This window comes from Phoca vitulina, unplaced genomic scaffold (genome assembly GCF_004348235.1).
Source record: "Phoca vitulina isolate PV1807 unplaced genomic scaffold, GSC_HSeal_1.0 scaffold26, whole genome shotgun sequence".
Lineage (NCBI taxonomy): Eukaryota > Metazoa > Chordata > Mammalia > Carnivora > Phocidae > Phoca > Phoca vitulina.
Window position 1 is genome coordinate 26,220,071 of NW_022589729.1, and position 23,965 is coordinate 26,244,035.

Below are 23,965 nucleotides of genomic sequence, written 5' to 3' on the forward strand. Positions count from 1 at the left end.
AATCAGGATTTTACCTTTGGTGTCACCAGTTTTTATGGTCTTCAGTTTTTTTTTTTCTTTATAGACTTCACTTACGAGTACATCACGATGATAAAAGATATGAATGTGATGAATGTGGGAAAACGTTTATTCGTCATGACCATCTTACAAAGCACAAAAAAATACATTCAGGTAAGGTGTACTTTGTAATGATGTTTACAGAAGCCTTTAAAAAAGCACCTGCTAGAGGACATACTACATCATGTTTATATTGGCTATAATTTTAATAATTTGACATTGATAATGCTGACTCTGAAAATTTTTTTTTTAAATATCTGAAAGGGACATAATTTTATGACATGTTTTTGTTCACTGTAATTTTAGTCATTTGGTTGCCTTTTATGACTACAGACTATATTTTGATGTTTGTTTTAATCAAATTGTCAAAATTTGCATTTTGCATATTATGTGGATGTATACAATAATTGATATTGACATTTCTCTAAATGGAGATGCCAAGATAACATTGCTCATTTTAATTGGATTTGAAAGAAGTTAGCAAAACATATTTGAAGAGAAATGATTATAATTGGGTGTTAAAGTTTATGTAATAGTGAATTTTTGAAACCCTATCTTTGGAAAAGAGTACCTTAATAATCCTGATCAATTTCAGATCTTTATACCATATTTATAAGTTTCATATTCTGGGGCTTTCTTTCATATTTTCCTCTCAGATTGATGTTCAGGAAGTGCTAAGAGAGCCAACTATATGAGCACAATAATGGGAAAGAGCCATCTCTATGAGCACAGTAGAACAGGTGATTATTATTATTATAAACATAATCTAAGTATAAAGTATGCAACAGATATAATTATTTTCTTAAATGATCCCAGTGAGGTTGCAGGATGCAGTTGTTATCAACACTTTAAGAGATGCTCGCTGAAATTAACGCATTTTCGTTTTTAGGAGGAGAATTCTAAATTCCTAATTCTAGAGATCACATGCTTTAATTGCATCTGGATTAAGTTGAGACAGTGGTTTTTAAAGGCCAGGCCTCTGTAACTGAAGAACAGAGATGAGAAATGGGACTCATTTAGAATTTTACTTCATATTTGTGTTTTGGCTCATTACAAATAAATGTATGAAATCCCCATAGATGAAAAATATTTTAAAAATAGAATACAAAGAGGGATGCCTGGGTGGCTCAGTCAGTTAAGCATCTGCCTTCAGCTCAGGTCATGATCCCAGGGTCAAGCCCCTTGTCGGGCTCTGCTCAGCGGGAAGTCTGCTTCTCTCTCTCCCCCTGCCCCTCCACCCCGCTTGTGCTCTCTCGCTCACTGTCTCTCTCAAATAAATAAATGAAATCTTTTAAAAAAATTAAAGTACAAAGATCTGAAAATGTTCAGGTCCTTTTTATTAACAGTAAAACAGCCTCTTCTTGATTCAGTGTATTTTCATTTCAAGTGTTTGACATCTAGACTTACTATATTCCTAAAAAATTACTGAGTTTTGAAGTAATTTCATTTATTTTGTCCTGTTACATTGAAAGGTAAGATTTGAAGTCTACAGCAAAAACCCTATTCGTTCCTTTTCCAAGTGAGGGAAAAGGGCTCACATCCATGAAAATAAGCATAGGTTCACTGAAGAAAGGTTTTTGAGTAAGGAATATAAAGCAAATAGCCCAGAATAAAGGGTGGCCTTACTTTTCTGGTATATTTCCCATCATGTTATCTTACTGTTTGATAATATATTTCTGGAGGAAAACTGAATTGCATATTATAATCAAAATATTTGGGTCTTTAAGGTGAGAAGGCTCATCAATGTGAAGAATGTGGAAAATGTTTTGGTCGTAGGGATCATCTCACTGTTCATTACAAAAGTGTACACCTGGGAGAGAAAGTGTGGCAAAAGTAAGTGAAAAAGCAGTTTCCCATAATTACTACATTGGATAAGTATAGGTTAGAGGAAAGTTACAACTTGTCTCATAGTTTATTTTGTTTAATTGGGGATAGGTTAACTAGCTCTCTTTTTTCTGGCTTCTATAGCTTCTCTGCTGACCTAACAGAATTCAGTGAAACATTTTTGTTTTACTTGTTTTCAGTTGACTTAAGGCTAGAGGTGGTAGACATTGAAGTTAATGACTAATATAAAATCTTGAAATTCTTTGGGCATTTCATTTATCTTTGGTTGCTGTGGCTTTTACCTAAAAGTATAAATGTGCTGCCCTATATATTATACTTAATAAGAGCAATTATTGGGACATGTTTCTAGTCAGAATTTAGATTTCTTTTTAACCAGACTGAGCATTTAAAATGGTATTTTATTTGAAGGAGGCATGTGCTATCCTAAATACCAACTTTTTTTTTAATTCCAATATATTTAATATACAATATTATATTAGTGTCAGATACACAATATAGTGATTCAACAGTTCTATACATTACTCAGTGATCATCATGATAAATGTACTCTTAAATCCTGAACCTATTTCACCTATTCCCCCTGCCCACCTCTCTCTGGTGACTATCAGTTTATTCTCTAAGAGTCTGTTTTTTGGTCTCTTTTTTTTTTCTTTTGAACACCAACTTTTTAATAAAATTTAGTATTCAGGTTTAACTGAGATGAGTTGTTGAGTGTAAAATGTTCAGAGAATCCATGTTCTTGGACTAGGTGTTTGGAACAAATGCTAAGTAATAGGTGCCAAGAAACTTAGGTTAATATACTGAGCATCATCAACAAAATATACATAGTATCTTTAAATGTAGTAAGTGATAGACCACTTTGAAGAAGAGTGGGAAGTGCTGATTTGTATCCATTTTTTATATTTTCACATACTGGTTTATATTTTCTTTCACTGATTTTGTTCAGTGATTCACTCATTGAATCAATGTATTCATTGTAGTCACTGAATTCTTTTATTCATGAGATAATAGGAATCCTGCTAAGTGCTAGGACAGAAAGATATACATGATGCTGTATAGAAAAGGAAATAAGGGGGCACCTGGGTGGTTCAGTCGGTTAAGCATCCAGCTCTTGATTTTGGCTCAGGTGATCTCAGGGTCGTGGGATCAAGCCCAGCGTCAGGCTCTGTGATCAGCTCAAAGTCCGCTTGTCCCTCTTCCTCTGTTTCTCCTGTCGTTTGTGTGCGCTCTCTCTCAAATAAATAAATACATAAAATCTTTTTTTTTTAAAGGAAATAAGAATTTCAGCATATTGTATGAATGGGTGGAAAACAGACTGAACTGCAGACTCACTTTTTCCTGAGGGTCTATAACTTTTTCTCAACCCCTTTATACTTTTAAAAATTATTCAGTATCTCAGGAGCTCTTGTTACATAAATTACAATATAAAAATTATATTATTGTTTAAATAAATTATATAAATCATATTAAAAATTCAATTGAGAAAAAATTCAGTACTTATTTATTAATTCAGTTAAAAATAGTAATATACCCATTGCATGCTCACATAAAAAGCAATTTGTGAAGAATAGCTACTTTACAAAACAAGTTAAAAATATTAAGAGTGGCATGTTTTACATTTTTGTAAATCTCTCTAATGGCTTAATAGAAGACAGTTGGATTATCATATCTGCTGCCATGCATTATTTTATTTGAAGTAAATGAAGAAAATCTAGCCTCTCTATACATAGTTGGTAAAAGAAGGAGTATTATGATAGCAGTCTTAGATAATTGTGGTTATTAGTCTTTGCTACTACACTAAAACTGTTTAAGTGCTAGTTTCTTAAAGGTAGTTGCAAGGTGCAATCTGAAACAAGATTAATGAAGTTTTCATACTCTGTTACAGTCTATTGGTCTTGTACTTGAATGAATTTTTTTACCTGTGCATAAATTGTAATATGATGCATTTGTCATTTGGAAAATATGGGTTCACTAAATTATGCCAATTTTCTAAATGTTAGCACATTTCACAGTACAGGATCAACAAATCACATTTGTTAATATTGCCTCTAGTCTCTCAGAAAGGAGTATTGGGAAGCTGTCAACATCACAAGGGCAGCTGCAAGTTCTCCAGAATTTTTATACTAGCTTGAAAGCTCAAACTTTATCATTGATGACAAATACTGAAGTAACAGTTTTACTTCCTTTAATTTTCGAGAAAATATCTGCCAAATACTCAAGTCTGTAACTGTGGCTTGTCTTTTTTTCTTTCTTGTCTTTTATTCTTTCAAGTAAGATGGTATTTCGTGAGGAAGTGGCTCCTTCAGCCCACCGCTCAGACTCAGGTACTTGGGTGTGCGGTGAAGTGCTGTGTCGTTGCCACTCCGTCACAGAGAACATTACAAAGGCCACAGTCTGAAAGGTTGAAACTGAGAAAAATTAGTAGTTTAACTCCTTCACCACATTTTTCTTTTCTTTCTGTGAGTGCCTGGCAGTGAGGAGCACATGACGATTAGTACATTTTGGTGCCGCGGCCTTGTTAGAGCTGACGTACTGGCACTCTTACCTCCCATGTCCTTTGTACATGTCATTAGTGTAAATGTCAACACAACGAGAAAGGCAAATAATGTTATGGTATTATTTTGAAAATAACTTTCATCTTATAAACCCTGTGAAAGAATTTTGGGATTCCCTCACTGCCACAAGAGCCTGTGGGCCTGTCTGCTGGCCTAGATAATTATGGAACCAGAAGCTGTAGGTTCCACTTTCTACAAGGGTTGGCTAATGGTGGATCTAGAATATGAAGCCTTTATGGAACCAGTACTTACTCCTATGTGATAAACAGCCACTGAAGATTTTAAACAAGAGGGTGACACAGTTGGATTTCTTTTGGGGTAGATCACTCTTATTGGTATAGGGAGGCTGGATTTGTGGTGGATAAATCGAGGCAAGTAAATCAGCCAGTTAGAAAGCTGCTAGAATTTAGGAAAAAGATGGTGAGGGCCTAACTCGGGAGTAGCATTAGTAATAAATAGTAGAAGGTACTTATTTGAAAAATACTTAGTTTTTTGAGATAATGGGAGTAGTCATGGATAATTCCTGTTTTCAAGGAATTCCACTTTTCAAGTGGGTGGGTGATAAACTGGCCAGTGAGATGGAGAAAACAGAAGATGGACTAAGTTTACAGAGGGAGATGATGAATTGTTTGGTGTGTATTGACTTTGAGATGCTTAATGGAAACTCAAACGTGAAATGTGATAGGTAAATCTAAGTCTAAATCTCAGGAGTGAAGACTGACCTGTGGATAAAGATTTATATGTGAATACATAAAATAAGATTATCCAGGGAAAGAATGTGGAGTGCTTAAGGTTAGCACCACTCCTCCTACCCATTATTTTCTAATGTTTCTTCTTCCCTTTTAAACGTTTTAAAATGGTGACTTTATTTCAGTATCCTTATCTACTTCTCCACTTTCCATTCACTATAATAAGCTGTTGCGATATGACCTCTGACTTTACCTCTTAAATTGCTGTCAGTATAAGTTCCTTATTGCCAACTCCAATAGACATTTTTAAGTCCTTTTCACACTGGGCATCTCAGCTTCATTTGGAACTGTTTATCACTCCTATCCTGGAAAATCTATACTCTAGCATCCATGTGAGAAGGGAGAGGTACATATATAGGGCCTGACCCATCGTGGTCTTTGTACATTTTATCTTTATCCTATGTTCACTGTGAGACACTTAAAGTGTTGTGAGCATCTATATGTTTAAAACTTCACTCCATTCATGGTATAGACCATGATTTCTTAGCCATAGCTAAGGGGAGGACATTTTGGGCCAGATAATTCTTTGTTGGGGAGCTGTCCTGTGCACTCTAGAATGTTTATTTATTGGTATTCCTGGCTTCTATCTAGTAGATGGCAGTAGCACCTACCTACCCCCAGTTGTGAAAACCAAAAATGTCTTCAGGCATTGCTAAATACCCCATGCAGGGCAAAATTGCCCCTAGTTGAGTACCGCTGTGTCTCTGTGTGTGTGCCCATGGTGACCCTGTTTGTATCTCTGTTTGTATTTACTAGATATGAACAGAATAAGACAAACCAAGTATACTGGTTACAGGTCTTTTGCTAAGTTTATCAGTGACACTCCCAAGTCACTAAATCTAGATTATCTTTTTAAATGTCTGTTTCATCAAGTAGAAGTAAGTTTCTGGAAGACAGGGCCTTGCATGGAGTTTTTGTAGCCACTTTGTAAATGTTGAGTTGAATGACTTGAAAAGTATGAGTGGCATTTGAAACCTTAGGCGTACTATTGCTATTGAATATTGGTAACGATATGCTAAACATTCCAGTAAGACTCAGTAGATCTGTTAAAAGCAAACTGTCTTACAGAACATTATAGTAGCCTATATTTGAGTTAATTATTTGGCATGTACTCATCAGGTATGAATTACTTCCAAGGTGAGATGATAGGCTTTCCTAATAACCACCACTTAAATGTGAATCATTTTACAAATATCTTAATCCTCACAATCCCTCACAATGAAATTGGAGTCTAGGATTGTTTAAATCACAAACACATATTCTTAGGTACTGCTCTCTACTGCGTGATAAGGTAGCTTTGAGTACTTTATAGCTTTTTATGTCTATTAATCTGTAATAAAAATAAAGGACTGGTATCTTGTTCTTTTAAAATTTAGGTATAAAATTTAAGTTCAAGTTTGTAGTATTTATTATTTGTGTTATTAAGTGAACCAATTAGAGCAGTGTCACCTTTTTGATGAAGGCACATTTTGAGGTTGCTGTAGTTTCTCTTCATTCAGCCCCAGCATCTATTTTTTAAATTTAATTGTTATACTCTACATGCAGAGAAATTCATTGTTTGTAGTGTATAGTTCCGCAAGTTTTGACAGATGCATGTAGTCATGTAATCATTACCACAGTCAAGATACAGAATAGTTCCATCACCCCTAAATTTCCACCAGACTTCTTTGTTCAACTCCTTTTTTCTTCCTTCAACCCATCATTGATCTGTTTCTGTCCCTATAATTTTTCCTTTGATATTTTTAATAGCAAATAATAATAATACAGAAGTCCAGTGATTTAAATCTTAAAAGTAAGTGGTTTAAAGTTAAAAGTCTAAGGACCTCTTTTTACAAATTTGTATGTTGAATGTAACTGGAGGAGGAAGAGCCAGAGGTAAGGTTGGTACTTTAAAAGTATTTCCACATTCCTTTGGATTTCTATGCTTTATTAATGTGAGAATTATATGTAAATTTTGTAAATTAACCTATTTTCATTATGTTATTAAAGTTATATTGAAAACTCAACCCTTTTTATGTTTCTTAGATACAAAGCAACCTTTCATCAATGTGACGTTTGTAAGAAAATTTTTAAAGGCAAATCAAGTCTAGAAATGCATTTTCGGACGCATTCAGGTAAAAGCTAATGGGTACTTTATTTATATCTTTGTGTAATTATTCAGGAGTAAAATATGGACATTTAAACTTTGTTGTTCTTCGTTAAATTTTTTTGTCTTTTCCCCATACGATTTTTACTTATTTTATTAAAATTGATGTCATGAATGAGCGATATTCTGCCTTTTGATTCTCTGTAAGCTTCAATATTTTTTAATATTATTTTGTAAAGTTGGGGCAAATTTTTCTTCATAGGGAATTTACTCAATGTTTAGCTCTGATTTTCCCCTTTTCTGGATGTTTATATTTGCTCTATATCTATGTAACTCTCTGAAGACATTCCTTTTTTTTCCCCTCTTTTAAAAGAATAAATCAGATAGGATTTGATTATCTTGCTTAACCAAGTTACTCTTGTATACTTTCCTTTACACATAGTCAGTTGTGATTTGTAGGTAGTTACAGTAGAATGATTTGCTTCAGCTGCTCTCCAGAAGATAATCATTTTCTAAACCTTTATTTTTTCCCCCTTGGTAATGCTACCATATTTTGAAATATAGACTCTGTTGGATTCTTTCTTATATGTTGTCATAGTCCTTGTTTGACTTCCCATAGAAATTAACAATTCTTAAACCTTTCCTTTCTTTCTTTTTAAAAAAGAAACTTATTTATGCATTTATGGCTGTTTTTTATTTATTTGGATTTTGTCAAGCTGCTGTTTTAGAAGAGAAAAATAATTGATTTCATAAATATCAGGATGGAAAATAACTGGATTTGGGAAATTTCAATACCAAAGAATTTATTACTTATATGGTGCTGCTGTTAAAAATAAAATACAACCCCCTCCAAAGGAAAAAGTCATAATTTGGGGGTACATACATAGGAATATAAAATGAGGAAATCATATTAATGCTATCTTCCATATTATTTATAAATAATAAGCTTAATAAACTCATGGTTTGAAAGAAATGATGAACTTACAGAAAGTTAATTCAAGACCATTGATGATTTAAGAATTGTAAAACTGCAGGAATTATTTTAGAGGAGAAACTTAATAAGGGCTGGCTTTATAATTGCATTCAGTTTTTAAAACCATTGATTTATAGTAATTAGTCAATGACCAATGACAATGTGGAATTTCCATCTCTGAATATCTCAGTTAGTTGGAATTAGGGACAAGTCACTCTGCCCATTGAAAATTGCAGAAATGAGCTCTATTACAGAATAAGACAAAGATTATGGCAGTTATGAAATGAGAGGGAGAAATCACCTAAAGCAGAGGTCAGTAAACTTCTTTGGTGAAGAGCTAGATAATAAATATTTAAGGCTTTGTGGGCCAGTCTCTATCACTCAGCTCTGCTTCTGTAGCATGAAAGCAACTGTAGACAATGTGTAATCAAATAAACATGGCCACATTCCAATAAAACTTTATTTACAGAAACAGGCAAGAGGCTGTATTCAGCTTTCGGGCTATAGTTTGCCAACTTCTAATCTAAAGTAATCAGCAGGCTACCAGACAGGACTTCACAGTGTGGCCCTTCGACAAACTGGTTTCCATATTTCCCGGTCCATTCCTGAGATTTATAGGTCCAGAAACTCACTTTTATGTCTGTACACTGAGAGTTATAAATACTCTTAGGAGTTCTTCGTAATAACCACTGGAAATAGATTCACGAGAATGTCAGCTTTTTATTCACCTTTTAGAGAATGAATAGTGTACTAGCCGAGGTATCCTTTTTCTCTAATCAAGGAAGCAAAGTTGCTAAATTTATTAAGCAGAAAAATATAGAGTAAAATTAGGTAGTAATTTTATGGAATAGTTTATCAAGGAAATGGTGAAGGATACTGAATCATCCTTACCGTTTTAATAGTGTACCTCTCTTGTGACCAGAATAATTTTGCTCCCCAGATTCTTTTTCCCTAGCCAGGATACCCTTAGTGCATTATCTGTACTGCTTTTTTAAAGAAACAGATTCATGTTTTTTTGGAATCCCCTTAACTAGATTCCATATAGACCTTTCCTTTTCTGGTAATATATTCTTTCTGTAGGCGAGCTATAACTAGTGGATTGGTTTCAGTTTTGGCCAGGTCAGTATACTTAATTGGTTCAAATGAGTAATATGATCAGTGCTTAGCCAGGACTTGCAAATAGTAGGTGCTTAATAAGTATTTGTTGAATGAATTAATTTATCATGTTTACCTTTGACTAACCTCTAATCTATCTGATGTTTTCAAACCACACAATTAGGGAAATTGGTTGGAATAGAGATACAAGATTTTCTTTTGTAAATGGCTTACTCTCATCCATTATGTGTTTTCCTTGTTGTAATTCTCAGAGTAGTGATTACAACTGTTCTTAGCAGTAATCTTGTTGAAATGTAGTGCATTTATTTAAAATAGGCATTAAAGCTGATAAATTTAGGGCCTGATTTTAGACTTGGTAGAATTTTCTAAGCTGTATGTAAAGTACCCAAATCTTAATGAACAGCTCAATGAATTTTTATAAATGAATACATCTATGTAAACACCACTCAGATTAATATAAAGTTATTAATATGTTACCAGTACCAAAATTGCAGAAGTATCTTCTCCAGTCCCTCCCAGTTGATAACCTCCTTGCAAAATAATCATTATTTTGACTTCTATCACCATTAATTAGTTTTGCCTGTTTGAACTTGATATAAATGGAATCATACAGTATGTACTCTTTTTTTTTGTCTGGTTTACTTCACTCAGTATGATGTCTATGAGATTCATACATAGAAATGGGTTTGTTTCTTTTAATTTTCATAGGACTATACCACAATTTATCCATTGTACTTTGATGGACACTTGGTTTGTATTTACTTGGATCTATAATGAATAAAAGCTCTGAAAATTCTTGTTCATGATTTTTCATTATACATATGCATTTATTTCTCTTGTGTATATGCCTTGCCACGGGATTGTTGGCTGATAAGATATGCATATGTTCTACTTTAGTAGACACTACTGAATAGTTTTCCAAGGTAATTGTGCCAGTTTGCATTCCATCCAGTAAGTATATGGTTTATGAGAATTCCAGTTGCTCCATGTTTTCACCAACACTTGATACTGTCTTTTTTTTTAAGCCATTCTGATGGATATGTAGCACTGTCTCAAAGTGGCTTTAATTTGCATCTCTGTGAAAGTAATGATATTGAGCACATTCCCATATACTCATTTGAATACCCTCTTTCTTGGAATACCTGATTCATTCTTCTGCTGATTTTCTTAAACTGGATTGTCTGTCTTTTTCTAAATGATTTGTAGGAGTTATGTCTGTATTCTAGATATGTGTCCATTGTTGGATATCTAAATTGCAGATTCATTCTACTCTGTGGCTTTCTTCTCATTCTAGTAATGGTATCTTTCAGTGACTGAAGTTTTTGAATTTTATAGAAGTCATGTATCAGGTTTTTTTTTCTAGTTAGTTTCTTACTGTATCCTCTTTAAGAAATTGTTGCCTGTTCCGAGGTTGTTAATATTTTTTTCTGTTACCTTCTAGAAGATCTATTTTAACTTACATATTTAGATTATGAACCTTCTGTAATTTACTTTTGTGTTCATTATTAGGTAAAGGTCAAAGTTCCTTTTTTACTTTTTTCTTTTTACATGTAGCTATCTAGTTACCCCAGCACCATTTATTGGAAAGACCATCCTTTCCTTAACAGCATTTCATTGGCGTATTTGATTTAAATTAAGTGATCATATATGTGTGGTTTGTTTTGGGGCTTTGCTCAGTTCTTTTGTATTATTTGTATACCCTTGCACCATTGCTATACATAAATTACTATGGCTTTTGATATCTGGTACTGTAAATTATCCAACTTTATTCTATTTGGTGTCTTTATTATTCTTGTTCCTTTATGTTTTTATACAAATTTTGAAACATCTTATTTCCAAACACAAACACCTGCTCGGAATTTTATTAGAATGTCATTGAATATATAGTCAATTTTTCCTTAATTGATTACTTTATAATATTGAATCATCCAATCCATGAACAATCCCTACATTAACTTAAGTTCTTTTAAATGTTTTTCAAAGATGTTATAGTTTTGGGGGGTACCTGGCTCATTTGGTGGAACATGTGACTCTTGATCTCAGGGTCATGAATTCAAGTTTGCCATTGGGCATGGAGCCTACTTAAAAAAAAAAAGATGTTATAGCTTTTTAGTGCAGATATCTCACACATTTTCATTAGATTTATATCTAGATGTTTGATGTTTTTGTGCAAAATTATAAATTGTATTTTTATTTGTATTTGTTTCTGATGTATAGAAATGCAGTTGAGTTTGTATATTGACTTTTTTTTTTAAGATTTTATTTATTTATTTGAGAGAGAATGAGATAGAGAGCATGAGGGGGGGAGGGTCAGAGGGAGAAGCAGACTCCCTGCTGAGCAGGGAGCCCGATGCGGGACTTGATCCTGGGACTCCAGGATCATGACCTGAGCCGAAGGCAGTTGCTTAACCAACTGAGCCACCCAGGCGCCCCTGTATATTGACTTTTTATCCAATAACTTCGCTAAGTTCTCTTATAAGTTCTCTTATTTTTGTAGTTTAGCTCTTTTTGGATTTTCCAAGCATACAAACTGGCCATCTGTGAATAGTGACAATTTAATTTTTCCCTTTTCAAATCCTTTTCTCTCTCTTGGCCTTATTGTTTGGTTGACATCACCAGTGGTATATGACTAGAAATACTGACTAGTGGACATCCTTGTCTTATTCGCAGTCTTCAGGGAAAAGCTTTCAATATTTCATAATTAAGTATGATGTTTTCTGGGGCTCCTGGGTGGCTCAGTCAGTTAAGCATCTGCCTTCTGCTCAAGTCATAATCCTGGGGTCCTGGGATCGAGCCCCACATCGGGTTCCCTGCTCAGCGGGGAGTCTGCTTGTCCCTCTCCCTCTGCCCCTCTTCCCCTGCTCATGCTCTCTCTCTCTCCTCTGTCAAATAAATAAATAAAATCTTTAAAAAAAAAAAAAGTATGATGTGGGGCGCCTGGGTGGCTCAGTCGTTAAGCGTCTGCCTTTGGCTCAGGTCATTATCCCAGGGTCCTGGGATCGAGCCCCGCATCGGGCTCCCTGCTCTGCATGAAGCCTGCTTCTCCCTCTCCCACTCCCCCTGCTTGTGTTCCCTCTCTCGCTGTGTCTCTCTCTGTCAAATACATAAATAAAATCTTTAAAAAAAAAAAAAAAGTATGATGTTTTCTATATATTTTGTAGATACTGTTTATCGGATAAATTACCATCCATTCCTAAATTATTTAGAGTGTCATGAATAGGTATTAAATTTTATCAGATTTTTTTCTGCATTTATTGAGGTGATCATATCTTTTTCCCTTATTAATGAGATAAATTACATTGATTGATTTTTTAATATTAGATCTTGCGTTCCTGAAATAAACACATATTGGGGTTATTTATTTTCCAGTTACTATATAGTTGAATTTAGTTTGTATTTTGTATCTTTTTTCTTTTTTGTCTATGTTAATTAGACGTATTCCTTTTTTTTTCCCCCCTTGTAATGTCCCTGACAGGTTTTGTTATTATGACTCTGCTGGCTTCAAAAAATGATTTGGGAAATAATACATCTTTTTAAATGAAATGGAGGAGTTTATGTAAAGTTGGCATTATTTCCTTATTAATATTTGGAGGAATTCACTGATAAGTTCCTCTGAACTTCAATAAAAGATTCTTTAATAGTTACAGAGCTGTCAAATTTTTATTTATCTTTTATTTTTAAAGAATTCTAATCTAAAATATAAAATCTATCAGCAGAATTCAAGTTACCATATTTGTATCTTTTCAGTGACTAGGAATTTGTTGATTTTTCCCCTTTTTTTTTTGATTTTTCCCTTCTTTATACATGTTTTTTAATTTCATTTCTGCTTTTTCTTTTTTTTTAATTTTGTTTCAGTTTAATTTCTGTTTTTCCCTAGCTTTTTTAAATCCATGCCTAACTTACTAAGTTTTAGCATTTCTTTTTTTTTTTTCTTTTTTCTTCTTCTATATATTTTAAAGTTCTAAGCTGCCCTCTAAACATTCCTTTAGTTAGATTCCACATTTTGTTTTATGGTTCATGTTTTCATTATAGTTCAGTTACAGTATTTTCTAATGTCTGTTCTGATTTATTCTCTCATTAGTGGCTTATTTTGAATTGTATTACTTAATTCCTAAATATTTGGGGTTTTTCTAAGTATTTTTATGTTACTGATCTCAATGTATATTTATTCTTTTTACTTTCAATCCCTCTGTGGACCTGTATTTAAGATGTGTGTCTTTGGAGCATCGTTTTATTATCTATTATGATAATCTCTTTTAATTGGGATGTGTTTAGTCATTAAAATTTTACATGATACTTATTTGGGTTTAAATCTGTCATGCTATTGGTCCCATCTATTCCTTGATGCTTTCTTTCTCTTGTCTTCACTTCCTGTAATCATGAAGAATTTTTATTATACATTTTCCCCTCAATTAGCTTGTCAGTTGTATGTTCTTGCATTGTTCTTTAGTAGTCACCCTAAAGATTGCTATGTGTATTCATAAATTATTAGAGTCTATCTTAAGTTAGTTCTTTATCAATTTCTAGACAATGCAAAGACCTTACAATACCCTTAGCTCTCACCTTTTATGCATGGTATGTATTTTAATTCTACATATACTTTAAACTACATAAGACATAATTTTCTGGTTTTAAATAACTCATATTATTTATTTTTAACCATATATTTGCCCATTACTGTTACTACTTCCTGCATTTGCATTTTTCCACCTGGAATTTTTTCCTTATGCAAGAAGAACTCCTTTGGTGCCTAGGCACCAAGTTCTCATAGGTTTTGATTATCTGAAAATGTTTTTATTTTTCTTTACGGAGAATATTTTTCCTGACTATAGAATTTACATTAGTAGTTAATTTTCTTTCAACATTGTAAATATGTCATTTTTCCTCTTTGAACTTCTTTTGTTTTTGTTGAAAAGTATACTGTTGTTATTCTTATTGTTGCTCATTTAAAGGAAATGCCTCTTTTTTTTTTTTTTTTTTTTTAAGAGAGACAGCAAGAGAGGGAATACAAGCAGGGGAAGTGGGAGAGGGAGAAGCAGGCTTCCCACTGGGCAGGGAGCCCGATGCGAGGCTCCATCCCAGGACCCTGGGGTCATGACCGGAGCCGAAGGCAGATGCTTAACGACTGAGCCACCCAGGCAACCCAGAAATGTCTCTTTTTAATTGGTTGTTCTTTAAGATTTTTCTATCTGTGATTTTTAGTAGTTTTATTATAGTGTGCCCAGATGTGCTTTTTGGCTTTAGGGTTTTTTTTTTTTTTGTTTTTTTTGAGGTTTGTAGAACTTACTGCATCTGTGACTTGAGATGTCTTTCTATTGTTTAAGAAGATTCTCAGCCATTTTGTCTTTCATATATTGCTTTTGCTCTGTACTCTCTCCTTTTTCTGGGATTCCAATTTATGTATGTTAGATATTTTACTTTGTCTTTTATATATATATCTCATGCTCTTTCTATTTTGTTTTGTTTTGTTTTTTTTAGAGAGAGAGAGAGAGAGAGAAAGAATGTGCATTCTGGTGGGAGGGGCAGAGGGAGAATTTCAGGCAGGCTTCATGCCCAGCCCAGAGCCCAACACAGGGCTTGATCTCACGACCCTGAGATCATGACTTGAGTTGAAATAGAGTCAGATGCTTAACCAGCTGAGCCACCCATGCATATTTCTGTATTTTCAATCCTATTTTTCTGTGTGCTCCTATTTGGATAATTCCTATTGATCCATTTTCCACTATACTGATTATTTCTTCTGTAGTGTCTAATTTGCTACTGAATCCATCTACCGAATTGCTCAATTATTTATCTGTTCCAGAATTTCCTTTTTCCCAATAGATTCCAATTCTGTGGTGAAATTCTCTTTTCTGTGTTTTCTTAAACATATTAATCATACTCAGTATTTCAGGTCTTACATAATTTTTCTTTACCTTTAGGTGTATCTGTTATCTTTTTTTTTCCTCCCTCTTTTGGCGTTTGGCCATTTGGTTCTGTTTCTTGATATGCCTGACAGTTTTGAATTGAACTTTAGATTTTGTGAATGAAAAATTGTAGAAGCCCCTGAAGTTGTATTTTTTCCCAGATATATTTAATTTTCTCACAAGCAGATAGACTGAGATGGCATTGATCTTTTCTGGTCTATTTCTACTCTACCTTTCTTCTAGTTCATCATCATTCTGGGGTCGCAACTGAAGTATGATGTTTGTACCAGAGTCTCCCCACTTTGGTGAGACTTAAACTCCAATCTTTGTCTCCGCAGTACCATTGGGATTGCTGCAGTATCTGTTCAAACCTTCAGTATCCCAGCCTCTGGTTTTTAGCTGTCTCATCCAGCAAATGTTCATCTTGGGAGTTGAAAAATAGAGGCATTTTTGTTCATTTCTTTGTTGTTCTTTCCAGGCTCTTGACCCCTTAAATCCTTGGTAGTTCCAAACTCCAGCTTTTATCTTTCCATTCCAGTGGAATGTCATCAAGCCCTCGGCTGCCACTTGGCCTCTGTTTCCCTATACTTTAAATCTGAAAGTGCACTGAGAAAAGAAAACACCTCCATATCTTCCTGTGTCTCCAGAACCTTGGCCTTTTACGTCCTGGCTGCCTTGTTTGTACTTCAGTGCCTCTAAAGAGTAGATTGTTTTGAGTTTTTAAAAATCTTGTATCTTTTCCCCTTCACCAGCAAGAGACATAGTGTGACATAAACTACTCCATCAAATCTGAATGGAAGTTCTCGAGTTCTATTTTCGTATACTAGTTTTTAAAATCTAAACATAACTGATCCACTGGAAGACTTTTTTAGTTCTAAAGATTTTATTTTATTTATTTATTTAGAGCATGAGTGGGGGGAGGAGCAAAGGGCAAGAAGAAGAGAGCATCTCAAGCAGACTCTGCGCTGAGCACGGAGCCTGATGTGGGGCTCAATCTCATGACTGAGATGATGACCTGAGCCAAAATCAAGAATCGGATGCTTACCCGACTGAGCCACTCAGGCGCCCCAACAGTTTTTAATTCTAAAAACTCATAAGTTACTATGATTTTAGCTGAGAAATAGATTACATTTCTTTGAGCATTGTTTTATCTACTCCTACTCTTAAAAAATAGACTCCTTTCTACATATCTTGCAAGAGACATTTCCTTTGTTTCCTTAGGTCTCTGATACATGAAATTGAGATGCATCTAGCTTGAATTATTATCAAATAGGTAATTTTGCTACAGAAAGACTTGCTGTAGAAAGCATGGTTCTTTAATATGTATTCCTCTTTTCATTAAGTTCATAGTTGTTGACCCTTTTCACTATGTATCTTTAAGCACTCTAGATTTACTTTTTAAATATAATAATATCAACATTTCCTTTGTGGATCTTTATCTTTTTACAAACCTAAATTGATTTTTATATTGGAAAATGACATTTGTTTAAAATAACCATAGAAACTTCTCAAAGAAATATGCCTGTTTGGGTCCCAGTTTCTTAAAAGTATTTGTGGGACACTGGAACTGACTGACTAGGACTTTAAGTCCTTTATGAAAGCTTCTTAATGAATGTGCTTAAGAAACTATCATGGTTAGTACTGTGCCGAAGGAGAACACTTAAAACCAATACTTTTATCTTTAAAAATAAATTCTGTGCTTGGTGGTGGTGTTAATAATGCTGTGCTAGGTAAAAAGCTCCTGGTGTGACTGGTTTTGATGCCAGGAATTATAGAAAGAACTTTATAGTTCTTGCATTTTGGAAGTGTAATTTTGTTTTTCAGGACAGTCTTTTATAAGCTTTTTCATACTGTCCCTGATTCTAGGTATTTCAGGTGAAATCAAATGTTGGATACAGTGTGTTCTATACACAGTTGCAAATACTATCTTTTCAGGAATCTTAACCCTTTATATAATGTATTACTTCATGTCTTACTTCTTCTTTAGTGACATCAGTAATGATATTAGTCTAGAAACTAGTAGAAATCTAATAGTACCAGAAACCAGCATCCCAGTCTGTATAAATTTTCTTCACTGGGATTTAAAAGTTCTAATGGTCTACAAAATAACAATTAAGCAATAATATTTAACAAATAATTAATTGTTTGATATTAGTGGCTCAACTTGAAGATGCAATTCTCTTAATTTTCTAGAATTGGCCTTGTTTTAAATGGAAAGATGAAGAAAACAGTGCTATCAACAAACCAGTATAACAATTAATATAAAATCTTTTCATTTAGCTTTAAAAATATGTGCCTTTGTGTCTATTGTACAGTTGTATGTCTGGATTTATTTGTTTTGTATTGCTGCTGTAACAAATTACTACGACCTTAGTGGCTTAAACAGTATAATTGTGTATGATCTTACAGCTCTGTTGGTGAGAAATCTGACATGGGCTAAAATCTAGTTGTTGGTAGGGCTGCATTTCTTTCTGGCAGCTCTAGGGAAGAATCAGTTTCCTTCTCAATTGTCTTATTGGTAGAACTGATTCTTTAAGCTGTAGGACCAAAACCCAGGTTCTAGTTTTATTACTTACTGTAAGCTGAGAGTCTTTCCTAGCTTCTGGAGGCCACCACATTTCTTGGGTCCTGGCCCCTTTTCCATTTTCAAAGCCAGCAATGCAGGGGTTGAATTCTCTTCCTGTTGCATCTCTCTGACCCATTCTTCTTCAGTTAGCAGCCACTTTTGAAGACTCATGTGTTTAAATAGGGCCCACCTGGATAATCCAGTTAATCTCCCCATTTCAAGGTCATTAATCTTAATCAGATCTGCACAGTCCCTGTTGCCATGGAAAATAACATATTTATAGCTCCCAGAATGTGTACATCTTTGGGAGGCCATTATTCTGCCCATCACATTGGCTAACGTAGGAATTTATAATGTTTCATATTTAAAAAAAACAAAAACAAAAACAAACCCAAAACTACAATGTGGAAACCTGACTCAGAAAGAAGTGAAAACTAGTCCAGTTTCCTTGTTCTTTACCCTGATCAACTCTCCTTATGTTAACCTCAGGCTAGACATAAGTATAACTACTTCTTAGCCTGATTCTAAGAACGTGGTTAATCAGAGTTCCTGTTTTACTTTTTGCCCTTCTTGTGTGGGAGGAAATCAGATGTTTTGGTTTTACAACTTTTTTAGGGGCTGTAGTAGGAGTAAAAGAAAGCAATAATAATAGTTTGGGTCCATTAAGTTCTTATGCCAGGTACAGATCTAAGCACTACTCATTTTCTCATGCAATCCATTTACCAACTCTGATGTAGGTACTATTGTTATTCCATATTACCGGCGAAGAAACAATGCTTAGAAACTGTCTTGCTCCAGGTTTGACTGGAAGTGGTACAGCTAGAATTCAAACCCGGATCTTTTTAATGTTTGAGCCCGTTCTCTTCATTGTGATAACATATAATATCACTGCTTTTATTAAGTTCTTGTGAGTATTCGTGTGGAAAATGTGTTACTTTAAATCACTGTCTTACCAAGCGAATGCATTTTACACTTAATTTCATTTTTGTTCATACAGGTGAAAAACCATACAAGTGTCAAATTTGCAATCAATCTTTTAGAATTAAGAAAACTTTAACAAAACACCTGGTTATTCATTCTGATGCCCGACCTTTCAACTGTCAGCACTGTAATGCAACATTTAAGCGGAAAGACAAGCTGAAATACCACATTGACCATGTTCATGGCATAAAATCTCCTGACGATCCTCTCAGTACTTCTGAGGAAAAACTTGTATCTTTGCCAGTAGAATACTCATCTGATGATAAAATCTTTCAAACAGAAACAAAACAATATATGGACCAGCCCAAAGTTTATCAGTCAGAAGCCAAGACTTTGTTACAGAATGTGTCTGCTGAAGTGTGTGTTCCAGTAACATTGGTTCCAGTTCAGATGCCGGACACTCAGAGTGATCTGGTGCGTCATACAACCACGCTGCCACCACCTTCTCATGAGATCTTGTCGCCGCAGCCACAAGCAACTGATTACCCCCGAGCAGCTGATTTAGCTTTTCTGGAAAAGTATACTCTCACTCCTCAACCTGCAAATATAGTTCATCCAGTACGACCTGAACAAATGCTAGATCCTAGAGAACAGTCTTATCTTGGAACATTACTAGGCCTCGATAATGCTACTGCTGTACAAAGTATTTCTAATAATGAGCATCACTCATGAGTAAATCTAAACATTCCACAGACTTTTTTGATGGTTATGTGCTAATGGTAGCCTAGACTGATGGCTTTTAAATTAGTAAGGCTGCTATTTTTTCATTTTCTCTAGTTTCTCCAGTCCTCAGAACCATTTCAAATCAAGAAAAATATGTATATCTGTTTACTGAACATATGAATGAATATTTGGACACATTTTGAGGTATAATATTTGAAATGACATTTTTGTGATTTTTAAAGATGACATAGTGCTAATTTTTAATGGTTTCTCAAACTTTTCAAAATTACTGGCTGTTGACTTTATGGTTTTGTTTTTGGTTTTGTTCTTAATTATCCATGGAAATTTTTATTCTTGTTTAGTTTCGATCCTTTTTTCTCCCTTCACCATCTTCTAAATGAGCTTAATGACCATGTAGCCTTTAAGAAAGAATATAAGAGTACACTGATAATTACAACTCTTCCTTATCCTAACTTAAGATTCATTATTGTTTCTTCCACATTTTAAAAAACTGAAATTAGGAATTTAAATTTATAGGGAAGTCTTGGATATTTCTGTGTTTTTTATTTTTTATGTGGCCCTAATTTTAGGTTATTATTAATCCTTTGGTCTTTTGACAAACTCAAAGCCAGAAAGCTAACTTAATTAAGATTAGCTTGTTAAATGAAACCTAGAATTGAAATAATTCTCCAAATGATTGGTTTTTGCCTATGCTTCAATTATTATGAGTAAGAAATACAAATTTTTAATGTATAGGCATTAAATTATACAAGTTGAAAATGTATTAAAGACAAATTATGACAGTTTTAACTAGATAGCTTTGAAGGTAAGTTCATCTTTTATATTTTGTCATTTAAGAAACATCAAAAACACATCATACCAGGTATCTTCATCTCACTAAAGGAGGGGCAATTATAACTAATCAATGAAATTTAATTAACATGCTACTTTTGGTCTCATTTACTTTGGCTAACAAAATTGTGGGAAACAGAACTAGGTATTTCATATATAATTGTTAGGGAAGGTGCCAAACAAATTATAAAATTCATGCCTAACTAAACTTAATGTTTACTTTAATTAAAGGGAACCACTATTTGTATACAGATTTACATGTAATCTAGATCTTTATTTTGCTTTTCACAGAAGCCTAATGTCTGTAATTATCCTTGATTTTTATTTTTGTAGGAGATAAAAGTTGAGGACTTGGTGAAAGGAAATAGCAGTTAGAGCAAAAACCTCACTGATAAAAATTAATTGAGGAAAAAGTCAGTCAAAATTATAAAATACCTTTAAAGATGTGCACTTTCCATATTTTCAAGTCAATTTAAACTTAAGCTAGGATAATGTTTCCTAGTAGAGCTGCTTGAAGGATTAGAATAGGCAGGGTTGATTTATTATTAGCATGTCATTTGTATGTAAACTACTGGAAAATAGCAATTTTAAGAGTTTTCTAGTTCAGTTTTGTTTACACTCCTAATTGCTTTAAGCACTTTTTTTTGTGTGTAAACTGTAAAGTCTGGCCCAGCCCTTGTGAAAAAAATCACAAATAAAATAATGAAGTTTTAATGAATAAAATTTAACCACTTAATAATGGGGAAACTTGTTTGCTGAAGCACTTAAGAAATGAAGGTACTTTAGAGGAACATTCACCATACTAGTGGCAATAAAACAAAAGAAGAAAAAATGTTGAGATTGAGGCAGTTAACCAAAGTAGCTCATATAAGTAACAAAACCGACCTGAATTTTGCCTCATTTGTCAAGGTTTGGTTGTAATTAATCTAGGACCAGTAGATATAATTAATGTATTCTTCTTTTTAAAAGGTTCTTACTTTTGTGTGGAAATGTTATATCTGGGGTACTTACATGATTGAACTTGACTATATGAGGTACTATTGTTAGTCTGTTAGTCTTTCAAATTGACTTTTAAAAATACAGATCTTTATGATTTTTATCATAAAGACCAGCAAGACTTTTAACTAAAAAACTTCCTGTAATGAGACGAAATAATACCTAAAAGTATACCCTGCCTTACATATAAACCATCATAGAAAAGTTTGGACTTATAAAAAGGCAGATGATATGTATGTGTCTGTATGGTATATTGTATGCTTGGTAGCAAGAAAGAAAGAAGGTGTTGCATTTTCACATTGAAAAGAATACTTTGCTTTTTGAAGGTATTTACTTTAGGATTATTTTAATAATAATTTCCTAATGCTTTAAATATATAATTTGATTGTAGGATTGGTTTACGGTATAAAACTTTTCTGGAATACATCTCTTAATGTAAAGTGAAATAGAATTATATTTAGTTATTATTGTAGGTAAACTTGAATACTGGTTTACTGTTTCATAAAATGCTTTCAGTTATCTTGTTTAACCTCATAACCAGCTCTGAAAGAGAAAGGACATGCTATATTCCCATTTTAGAGATGAAGAATCTGAGGTTAAGATAAAGGACTCAGTTAAGCTCACATCATTAATAAATGTCAGAGCTACTAATAGGGAAAGAAAGCCAGCATTACTAAATGCTTACTATGTGCCAGGCACTACATTTTCTCATGTAATCTTAAACAGTCTGGGAATTAGATAGTATAATTCTTACGAAGAAATTATCTCAGCGGGTGGACAAACACACACAAATCTGCTGCCTCTAATTTCCAAAATTAGAATGTAGGAAATTTTAAAATTGTGAAAACCTCATGGATTTGGGCAAACTGAATGTATATAAGTTGTTGAAGTTGGCACAAAAAATATGTAATGAGGCCTACTCTTTTCAGTTAACCTTTTGTAATATTTGGAGTATTTGGACAAATGTTCCATTAACTCTAAAATCCATTAATTTTGTAACTATACTTAAAATTTTGAATCTTGCAACTAAGTTTAGCCTCATTAAGAATTTTTTATTTTATGAACATAATTTATTGTTTTAAATTAATTTTCTAGCTGATAGCAGTTAGCACTTAATATGTAAATTGAATAATTTATGAAGTGTAGAAATTTGTTAACCTAATCAGTTTTTACTTAAATGCACCAAAGATTTTTAGTAGGTATTAAAATAGTTTAAAAGAATTAAAATTCTTTGTTGTTTGAATAAATATTTGTCCAAAGAAGCACAGTTGAAGTCCTAGGATTATGGATTTTTAAAAAAAATCGTTAGTTTGAATACTAAGATTAAGTGTTTGTGTTTATATGTATAAAAATAAAAACAGAAGAAGACACTCTGGGAATAGTCATACTGACAAACCAATTACAAGTAAGAATACTCAGTTTTCCTCAGTTTAATTAATTAAATGTTATCTTTAAGTGGACACTATTAAATGCTAAATAATAAGCTTATTTTTTACACTACACTATTAAAATAATTTTGCCTTAGAATTTTTTTTTAAGACAAGTTGAACTTATTTTTATAAGAAACCCCACCTATTTTTTGCAGCCTAAAATACCATTTAAGATTAGGGTTTGTTCTTCATGCCAGCAAGATTTAACCAACAACTGTAAAGATAATGATCTTTGCATACTTTTAAGTAATTTAGTCATTTATTGCTGGGACAAAAGGAGTAGCATAAATAGGGTTTTAAACTGGTGCTTTATTAAGTGACTTCCTTTTAAGTGATTGTAGGTCATGAAATAGGTACACTAATATTCCGTCAACTTTAAAAGTGTCAAGACATCTTTGCAGAGTGACTATAAACTGTTAAGGGCTAATAAGTAATTAAATATCATTCATTGCTTTTCACTCTTTAATTGCAAACAAAAACACAATTAAACTGGTATGTTTATAAGTTTGAGTTCTTTTCCTACCAGATCATTTTAACATATCATTGATGAAAAGTCAGATTTAGAGCATTAGCTCTTTGACAGTGTCCTTTTTATACCCAGTCTTTTCTGAATTGAATGCTTTGTGCCTTTTCGCTGTGTTGTAGTTGCTTAAAATTGATTCTGCTGGCTAGATTGTACTGGTTAATAAATGATTTTGATTTTGTTGTTGTTGTTATGGGTTTTATGTTTGTGCTGCCTGCTGGTCAGGCAACACTTTTTTTTAGATTATTTTATGATTATTTAGGAAAATGGCACTAAGTACAAGTGTGAACATTTGGTTTTTTAAAATCTCTTTTGTGGCCTTTATAGTTACTGTGAAGCCACCCCAGGGCCTGTCTCTAGATGCTTATTAGAGGAATCTGACAAATAAAATAAAATGAGTAGTGTGTCTGCCTCTCTGTCTCCTCCTCCCACTCACCCTCCCCTCCCTTTTTAAAAATAATCAGTTCCCATAACTGCACAGCTCTACATTGAATGGCTTCTCATTTCAGTTTGCCTAAAACTGAACTAGAGGTGATGGTTTGAGATGAGTTTCTCATTAGGAGCAGCAACATTCCAACCAACATACAATTTGAGTTGATGAACTCAGGAAAAATTAGGACTTTTAAACTCATACTTGGATTATTCTAAGATTCAGTGCCAAATTTGA

At 33.5% G+C, this 23,965-nt stretch overlaps 1 protein-coding gene across 1 annotated transcript in view; it reads left to right on the forward strand.

Moving 5' to 3' along the window:
• ZBTB41 (zinc finger and BTB domain containing 41) overlaps positions 1-19,786 on the forward strand; it is a 43,320-nt gene extending 23,534 nt beyond the window's left edge. Inside the window, exons 8-11 of the mRNA XM_032422189.1 lie at positions 65-171; positions 1,785-1,890; positions 7,232-7,320; positions 18,851-19,786. Coding sequence (XP_032278080.1) covers positions 65-171; positions 1,785-1,890; positions 7,232-7,320; positions 18,851-19,506 — 958 coding nt within the window. The 3' untranslated portion in view covers positions 19,507-19,786. The remainder of the gene's footprint in view (positions 1-64; positions 172-1,784; positions 1,891-7,231; positions 7,321-18,850) is intronic.
• Positions 19,787-23,965: the final 4,179 nt, after the last annotated feature.